At 34.0% G+C, this 10053-nt stretch overlaps 1 protein-coding gene across 4 annotated transcripts in view; it reads right to left on the bottom strand.

The window, feature by feature from the left end:
* Nucleotides 1–558: 558 nt before the first annotated feature.
* Nucleotides 559–10053, bottom strand: part of LOC131070748 (pyridoxal kinase) — a 138510-nt gene continuing 129015 nt past the window's right edge. For all 4 annotated transcript variants that reach the window (XM_058006371.2, XM_058006373.2, XM_058006372.2 and 1 more), the window contains one exon: nucleotides 559–1178. In XM_058006371.2, coding sequence (XP_057862354.2) covers nucleotides 1044–1178 — 135 coding nt within the window. In that variant the 3' untranslated portion in view covers nucleotides 559–1043. The remainder of the gene's footprint in view (nucleotides 1179–10053) is intronic.

Below are 10053 nucleotides of genomic sequence, written 5' to 3'. Positions count from 1 at the left end.
TGTTTCTTATTTGTTTTCTCTAGTATTTTCTATCTTCAAGTTGATGGCCCTTAAGTGCAGGTTGAGATCATAAGGGATCCTTACCAAAATAATTACTTAAAACTTTCAGTGAATATGCAACTGACTATTAAGGACTTTTTTGTTTTACCTCCAGCTTTGCTAGATTCACACACACATCCCAACTCTACTTCCTATTATTTTTCCATTAATGATTTTTCTGGTACTATGTTAAGCATCTTTCAGTCGCTGACCACATTTTCATTATTCATGGACATTGAAGCTTCTTAATTTGTTTCTCATAATAGTAGCTAGCGAGATAGTAGATACTATATCAGTATATCTTGCACTTCATGGTGCCTCTTCGTTACTAAACAAAAATGTCCAGATTCGCATAGTTGTGGGATCTGATGAATTGATCATGTTCATAAAGAAATAATGCAATGATGTGAAAGGCCAAACAAATCAAACTCTCTCCCTTAAAAAACAGACAACATTGCAAACATGCATCATATTTTTGTGGACTTATAATGAACATGCTTCACATATCAAATGCACAACTTAACTGAAATTGTATCCCATTAATGAAATTAATGCCTTCATATCTTTGGATGTATCCAATGTTTAAGTTGGTGTATGATAATACAGATAACCAGAATCCAGTTTATACGTGAAGATAATGATCATTGAACCATGAACATCATGACATAACACTCACTCCTGGAACAATTAAGAATTTAATATTTTCAATGCTAGGAAAAATTGTTAAGATAAAGTTTTTGTACCCTAGCATATTATTTCACAATAGTAATGCATGCTTTTAATGATAATCAGAAGTATCAAAATGACATAAACCTGGGACAAAAAATTCTTGAAATCAGCTCCAGGAATTGAATAATACACTCCAGAAATCTACTAATGAAATTCTTCTTCTCGAATTTCATATTGGATTTGCTAGGAATGATTTGGCTAAAATATCCTACTAGTGGCTTCAGGACAAACTGCAACTTGCTCTTTAGTATGCTATATTGGGTGACATAGAAAAATCAATATTTTTCAGCAAAATATGTTACTTGTGGCGATTTGATGTCATCGTGGCTTTGGATCAATTGTATTTCTAACTGCTTAGGAGTTTCAATGGCTGCAGCATTGTAATCGCTAATTGTTCGATGTAGGATTGCCTGCAAAAGCAACATTGATTTTGGTAATTCTTAAGTTGATGCACAAACACACCACTTTCTCAGTCATCACACATCCCTAAGAAAGGGCAAGACATACAAACTTAAAAATTTAATAATTGTAAACCTAGATAAATATAACATAAAATTCAAAAAATGTATATAAGCTATGAATCAAAACTTTTTCTATAAAGTCAACTTTCTTAAGGCTTAAAAATGGTATTATCTTACAATGATATATGAGTATTGAATTGATCTACAGAAAACCCTAACCCTTGATCCAACAGTAGAACTATGTTATAAGTTTGTGATCCAAAATAGTATTACTTTTGGGTTTTAAATAAAACTTTATATGGGGCATGTATCTCATTTATCATTATGGGATACCCCTTTGTTAGTTTTTGTTTCTCGATGTTTTGTCAGTTGTTGATTGAGAAGTAGTTCAAATGAATGTCTTGACTCTTTATTAAAGCCATTGAAATCAATGTACAAAATCATCCTGTATAATATAGTTTAAGAGTGTGTTTTAATATTATTTGCAATGTAGTTTCTCTCTATGTTAATTTCACCAGTTTGTTGGGTCATGTGATCCAAAAATGTTTTTGTTTTATATAAGTTTTAAATAAAATATTGCATGCAGCATGCATCTCACTTGTGAGACACTCCCTTGGGTTTAATATTGTTAGTAGGTATTATTAGTATTTAAAGTAGATTAATGTCAATATGTTAGTTTTTTGAAAGATAGATAATTCCTATATAGGTGGTTGATATGTTAGTTCATGGGAATGGCTATGTAAAAATCAATGAAATCAATGTGATCAACAATCCCCCACAGAATAAATTTTCTGTATGTTCATTTTATATCATTTATGATGTAGTTTCTATCTACCTTAGTTTCTCAATAGTGGCTTTAGAGCAATAGAGATGAAAAGTTCATTGGCAAGGAAGTGACGAGCTGTGAGGAATGATGTGTATCTACTTCAATTTTCATTTTTTTAAGCAGCATTGCTATCCATTTAAATCTACATGGAGGATGCTTATCTACCTGGAGGAGGCATTAAAATCTGGGGGAGATCAAAGTTAAGCATTTAAGTCATTCGTTGTTGCTACCATTTGTCTATTGATAGAAAAGCGCTGCATCTTATTTTAAAAAAAGACATCAAAATCTACCTGGATCGTTGGAATGTCCAGGAGAACATTCAAAGTTACTGAAACTTTCTCAAGTTGTTGGTTTGGTGTTAAAATGAGAATTAAAATTGGGCATGGAAATACAAATCTGTTGGTATGCCTGAGATAAATATTCAATGTCTTGTAAAGTGAAATAGCTTACAACTAATAGTGTCGTACCAACATTGTGGTCTTTTTCTATGGCCTCCCCTCCAAATCAATCTCATCTTACTGATTGGAGGTATTTGGAGCAGCTTTTTGGCTGGGAGTTTAATGAGAACCATCCTCCTCAACACTATCATCCCCTTCATGTTGCTGTGTCTCATGCACAAGCCTTATTTTCTAGCCAATTTACTTTCATTTGCAACAACTTTCAGTGCTGACATTCACTCAACTTTGTTATCTAATCTAAGGAGATAGATGTCAACTTATAGGCCCACGAATGTCAGCATGGATCAACTAAAGGACCTCCTTAACTCTCCAAGCTTGTCCATCATCAAACTGAACCTAATGTTGATTCCCAGCTTGTAATGCACCACAACGTCTTCATTAATTTTGAATTTCATAAAGACAAACCAGCAAACTTTCATTAGCCAAATAACAAAAGAGAATTTAATTTTATGCCAAAACGAGTTGCAATCTTGACCACTCTTGGCAATCAAAGGATATTCTTTCACCTCCCCTACATCCTACATAAAACAACCATAATCTTCAACACCAAGAGAAACTATCTTCTTACTAACATTATCAACAACATAGTATTTGGATTGCTAAAAATCACATGTAAGGGGGGTTGTACTTCATAATCTGGGAGAGATCAAAGTTAAGTATTTAATTCATTCGTTGGTGCTACCATTTGTCTATTGATAGAAAGGCGTTGCATCTTATTTTTTAAAAAGATATCAAAATCTGCCTGGGGCGTTGGAATTTCCAAGAGAACATGCAAAGTTGCTGATACTTTCTTAGGTTGTTGGTTTGGTGCTAAAATGAGAATTAAAATTGGGCATGGAATACAAATCTGCTGATATGCCCGAGACAAATATTCAATTTGTCTTGCAAAGTGAAATAGCTTACCACCAATAGTGATGTACCAACATTTTGGTCTTTTTCTATGGCCTTCCCTCCAAATCAATGTTATGTTGCTGATTGGAGGTATATGGAGCATCCTTTTGGCTGGGAGTTTCATGAGAACCAACCTCCTCAAAACTATCATCCCCTTCACCTTGCCTCAGTTCTAGTTGCAAGAATTATCTAAAAATGGCCTACAACATATGATGAATAGTTGGAACTCTTTGGCCTTAACATAGACTTTTTTGATTCAATCTATTCTCCTACCCAACTTTTGTAGCATGAGATTGAGTGGACAGACAAGGTGTCCAAAATATTTCTGCAAATTGTGCCTCAACCAACATACCAAAAACTCTACAATTCTTTGCATTTTCCATTATGACTTGAACAATATTTTTTGAGAACCTTGTTTTCTAAATGCAATACATAATTCCACAACTTTCGAAAGCATTGTCCCTTTACAGCGCACTAAAATCATATTGATCAACATCAAAAATGATGAATACCTCTATCTACTTCCACCATTGTTCCACAGCCGTTGGGGACGAGGGGACAAAGGGAAAAAGTTTCGGGGACGGGCTTCAAGGACGAGGAACGGGGGGGGGGAGAATGCGTTTCCATGGAACACTGATTTCCACAAATTCCTAGTGAAGCCAATGAATTTCTCTTTTCTTAACCTCCTTTCACAATAAGAAGTTGCACACCTTCATATAACCTGGGCCCATGCACCCTTTTGGAAACATATTTGTTTTTCTCAACATATCCTCCCAATATGGTGATAGAACAACATTAAAGGACAAACCATTTGTATAGTAGAATCTTGCAATGATTTGATCAGCAATCTCTCTAGCATCATTTTGAAATGCCCACTCTAATGGCTACTTCATCCTCTTCATATTAGTGGGCTCTTCATTCTTACACAAAAACAAGAGGCTCTCTATTACAACATCAAAGAGGACACTATGAGATAGAGAACTAAGGAAGCTCCATAAACCATTCCTCTCCTCAAAGGTCACCTTACTCTAAGGGCAACTTTTGCATCCACTTCCTCTTCTCATATACATTATGCTATTTTATGAAGTGGCACAAATCCACCATTCTTCCTTGGATAGGCTTTGATTCCCATGCTAGGAAAGGCACACAAATGGGCTTTCATCCTACTGTATGAACTTGTATACTTCTGACCACACATATTGTATATCAAAACATATGTCCCACCACCTAGAATTTATTGTATTGCTTCTACATGCCTTCACAAAGGTTTGTCAATTTTTAAGGAAGTTGACCTATAATGCAAGGATTGGCTATCATTGTAATCCGTAAAGCAACAACTTTGGAAAAGAAACATTGAGAAAAACATTCAAATCCAAACCAGTGAATTATGAAATAGTTTACGGACAAATAATTTGTGTCTAATAAATTAGATTTTTATTTATATAGAAAATAAAAAAATTATAATTTTATAATTTTTGTTGTCCTTGTTTGGATAGTGAAACAATATACAATTTTATAATCATAGATCATATGATCTATGATTTTAAAATTGTATATTTAACATGTAAATCTAATTTATATGCTATATTATAAAATTACCATGCATAATAAATTTACATAATGATAAAATCATTATAAAAAATAATTTTAAACATTATAGAACTTTAAGAAATGAATTTTAAGTCCTTGTAGAACATATGCCCTAGATTTTTGTGAATTATAAGTTTGATCTCCATTCCATGGAGTGTGCTCCTGTAGAAATATCAAATAGCCTATTTTTCCCTAGATTTGTTGTAGAAACCCACATCCCAATCATAGGTTGTTTGTGGTTGTTGAATCATCTTTGCTAAATGTGGGCTCATTTCCTTGTTCATTGCTCTCCTTTCCCTAGCCATCATTTACTCCAACTACAACACACAATTATTTTTCTTTGTTTCTACAAGACTTCACACATGAAATGTATAATAATATGGCAGTCATATTTGGGGACAGCCATTTAGGTTTCAAGGATTAAAAAGTCAAAATCAAGCCATAACAAAGTTTGGTGACTCATACTTGGAAAAGTTGCATTTTCTAGCCAAAACAACCTCTAGCTTTTTACATTATGTACAAGTTAACCATGGGGTTTTGAACATGCATTGCAAGCAAGCTAAAGAAATTGCCTGCATTTTGTTCTCAAGGGCACAAGGCTTATCAACACTTCTACTCAAGATGAGAGATTTTCATATCTTTTCTTGAAAGTAAACACCTATAATAGATAACAAATGCTTGCATTCTCTAGCTAAATGCAAAGACTAGAAAGAGTGAGTAAAACACAAAACTTAGAATTGAATTACACACACTAATACAGATGCAAAAGCATATGGATTTCAAAGAATCGATGTTGTTCAATTAATCAAAGAGACAAAGCTCCTTTAAATAGAATTACAAAGATGGTGTTTTTAAAAGAAACAATCATTAACTAGAGGCGAAATTAGAAACAACTTAAATGACCATTAATAACACAGAGAAAGATATTATTCTAATTTCTAATACCCTCCCTTAATGGTCATTGTTCTAACTACCAAGAGAAATAACAGAGAAGGTTGCCCACTTCTTCTCAGAACACACTGCAACAGAAGACAAGAGTCTGCCACTAACTCTGCCACTTGAGATGAGTTTGCCACCAACCCTCCCAGAAACTGCAGAACTTCTGAAGATACCCAAAACAACACCAACCGTCCAACCTGATGTTGGAGAACTGTTACTCCCTATAACTAGAGACACACCAAGAACAGTTGTCACGATTTTGAGGGAAAAATCGGCAAACCCTCCAAATTATTGTAGATGAGCAAGATGTCAGAAAATAGACTGCAAACAAGAGACTAGTGCAGATGTTCGCACAACTCCTCCAGGTGCGACTAAAAACAGACTGCAGCAAAGTACAATTTTTCAGGAAAAAATCATAAACCCTCCCATGATTTTTTTTTACAGGGCCAAAAAATATTTAAAAACCCAACGACTTTTTTAAGGGAAAAAAAAATTAAAACCCATCTGAATTTTTTCCGATAAAAAAATATTAAAAACCGAAAAAAACATCGATGCCCATAAGCCATCTTCACGCTTTTCGAGGCATGAAAAACGAGGTACTGAGAAGATGCTAAGTGCACAAAACCTGAGGTACGAGGTTCAATGCACTGAGACAAGTCCAGGCACAAATTCCAATGCAGAAAATAGAAGCAGATACAAGTACAGACTTCAAAAAACGGATGAAGTACAACTGGCACAGATTTCGAGAAAATTTACGGCTGACCCAAAAAAACCGAAGACAACCCAGAAATCCTCGCAAAAAACCCAGAAAGAATCTGAAATCAAAATTGAAATCCGCTGGCACGAAATTTGAGGCACGGAAAACGATGCACCCACAAAATTCTGAAAACAACCCAATTGAGCTCTCGAAAAACCCACCAAGAATCTGCAATCAGAAAAAAAATTGACTTGATCTGAATTGTAAAAACCCTAATCGAAAATGCAGATTTTCATCCAAAAATGGCAGAAAAAAAATTTTGCAAGTGGAAAAAATCGCGTCACGCACAGAGGAGTGCCGCGGAACGAAGGACTGGTTAAAAAGAAATCCGCCACAGAAAACACGAAGAACAATAGAAAATACCGCCTGAAAGAAAACCCTTTAGAAAAAAAAATTTGAATTTCGAATTCAGAAAAAATCACAGGCCCTAGTTTTGTTTTTTCAGTGATAAAAAATTTCATTCGAAAATTTTTAGAAAAAACAAAAAAATTTATTTCTGCTTTGATACCATAATACAAATGCAAAAGCATATGGATTTCAAAGAATCGATGTTGTTCAATTAATCAAGGAGACAAAGCTCCTTCAAATAGAATTACAAAGATGATGTTTCTAAAAGAAACAATCATTAACTAGAGGCGAAATTAGAAACAACTTAAATGACCATTAATAACACAGAGAGAAAGATATTATTCTAATACACACGTTAAGCAAATTAAAAGGAGGGAATCAAATCCGAAGCTATAATTAATCCTTGACTGGAATCTACAATACAAATCCTGAACCTTTCAATAAAAGCAATTTGATTTACTTGCACAATATAACATAAAATCTTGAATGGTAATCTCAACAGGAATCAGGCATATAAAATTATAATTGGAAAATCTTAGTGCCAAATACACTTATTTATAAGTTTTTAGTATTTTACAATACTTTGCAAGAAAAATAAATAAAAAGTTGACTAACAATCCTAAACAATAAATAGTTATCTTGCACACAAAGTAAGCCCAAAATACAAATATCTTGAAATACATCAACTAAAATTAGATATAAACTTCTTATATAAACAAAAATCTCTATAAATAAACCTTCTAGAAGTCCATCTAAAAATTGAACATTTGTAAATAGATCTTCCAAATGATCATCTTGAAATAGTTCTCCAAAAATAGTAACAACTAAAGAGAACACAAACTATAAATAGCACAAGCTAAAAATACCCAATCTAATGTCAACTACATGCAATGCTTCCTCATTCTAATCATGAAGATACATTGAATAAGCTATGAAACCCTAATGTCCATTGATGACTCACCAAGCAATCTTAGTAACTTTAGTCTACTTCCTTGTGAAATCCAACCTCAGCGTTCTAAACCTTGTCCATGGCAAAGTCCTTTTACACATCAAATCATACATCTTAAAGTGCTTTGGAGGAAGAATGAAGAAAATGATGAGGCCTATCACAGCGACTACACTAGATGGTTTGAAAAATGGAAACAAATTTTGATCCTTGCACAATTGCAATGGAACTTGAAGAATCTATTGATAAAGATCCAACAAGATCTTAGTAAACATGCTCTGATTGCATCCTTTTGTGTTTTGAAGGTGAAATTTGGACTTCTTCATGTAGATGGTGCACTTTTGAGACCTTACAATTTTTGTTATAACTGGACATTCAATTTGTCACTTAGTGACTTTCTCTCTAAGCGAGCTTTTGAGACTTCCACTTTTTGTTATAATTTGGCATTCACTTTGTAACTTAAGTGTCTTTCTATATCTAGGTGCACTTTTGAGCCTCCAAGAGGAATCTTTACTAAAGCGTTTTCTTTCACTTTTGTCAGCCAACCTCTTAAGAATGCTTAAACACTTGGGAGCACTATTTTATGTTTTTACTCTCACATTTTGACACTAGGCAAATTTAGGTGCCCCTAGAGAGTATGATGCATTTTTTTTATTTTTTGCAGGTCAAATTTTAACACTTCAAGTGGCTAGATGCATGCTCAAGGTATTGTCAATCTTTGATCTATTTTAATGTAGAGTGCTTTTTGGGACACTTAAATGATCTAATTTGTCCTTGGCATTGAAAAGTCCAAGCACTTTTTCCACCTAACTGGTTTTTGAGTTAAAACATAACATTTTCCCTCCTTGGGTGCATGCTGAAGCACCTAGATGTCAGTTTGAATGTTTATGACCTCCAAGTACAACTATTCTATCTCTTTATGAATGGACCACTTGTGCACCCTTTCCCTAATTTTAATCGTTATAAAAGTACCTTTTATTTGTCAAGACATGTCCCAGAAATCCTAATGACCTTTCCTCTACCTTAGAACGCCTTAGCTATTCCTCCGTTATCCAAATTTTTGTATTCACCCTGCCTGATATTTTCAATAACTTTCTTTGTTGGCCTTGCAAAGGTGTTAACTAAAAAATGGCAACTTCTGACAACCATTGAGAACAAAGACTCAAGATTGAATTACAAATGAGAAACAACATGATTTTTTGCTTAAAAGATGACTATATACAAAAAAAAATTCATATGGGTACAATAACATGGAGGTCTAGCTTAATTTAGAAGATATTGATCTTCCATGTGTACTATATATTTTTCTTTTTCAGTCTAGCTATTTGTGTGTTTGATTGTATATAGCATAGATGACACACTTGCCGAAAACTCGGCAAGTGACAAAAACTCGCCGAGTTTTTGGACCTGGCGAGTAGTAATGACTTCTACTCGCCAGGAAAACTCGCCAAGTTTTTGGCGAGTTTTTGCCAAAAACTCGGCGAGTTTTAACCAAAAACTCGCCCGCGATCCCTTATCAGCCAAAAACGGCAAAAAATGCATTCATTTTTTGTTTTTCAATATGGTTTTTGTAAAGTTATTTCAATTTCAATTAAAGAACAAGTTATGAACTATGAATGCTATATATGGATATGAGGAATTATGTCGATGTCTAATAATTCTGATTTTTATCTGCAGGTCTGAAGGAGAGAGATCATTTAATATTTTCTATGTATTTTCCAAATGAATTCAATTGGCATATATATCATTTAGGCAACCGGTCAATTGGTGTATTGACCGGTCATGCCTTTTAGGCATGACCAATCAATGTACCCATTGATCGGTGCCTTTACAATTATACCATTAACACAATGCTGATTATTGGTTCAAAAACCCCCGATAGCATATTGTAATATCATAATATAATGAATCGGTTCATATAAACACCGATGATCCAAAGTGCACGATGTATATAATCCAACCGGTGCATTTGTTAACCAATGTTAATGCCAAATGAAGCGGTGTATTCATTAAACCCGATAACAAATATGCCCGATATAATTAAGCCCGATAACAGATGTGAATCGGTG

The sequence above is a fragment of the Cryptomeria japonica genome, chromosome 2 (genome assembly GCF_030272615.1).
Source record: "Cryptomeria japonica chromosome 2, Sugi_1.0, whole genome shotgun sequence".
In the NCBI taxonomy this organism is placed as follows: Eukaryota; Viridiplantae; Streptophyta; class Pinopsida; order Cupressales; family Cupressaceae; genus Cryptomeria; species Cryptomeria japonica.
The sequence above is the reverse complement of the archived record's forward strand: the minus strand, read 5'-3'. Positions and strand labels throughout refer to the sequence as shown.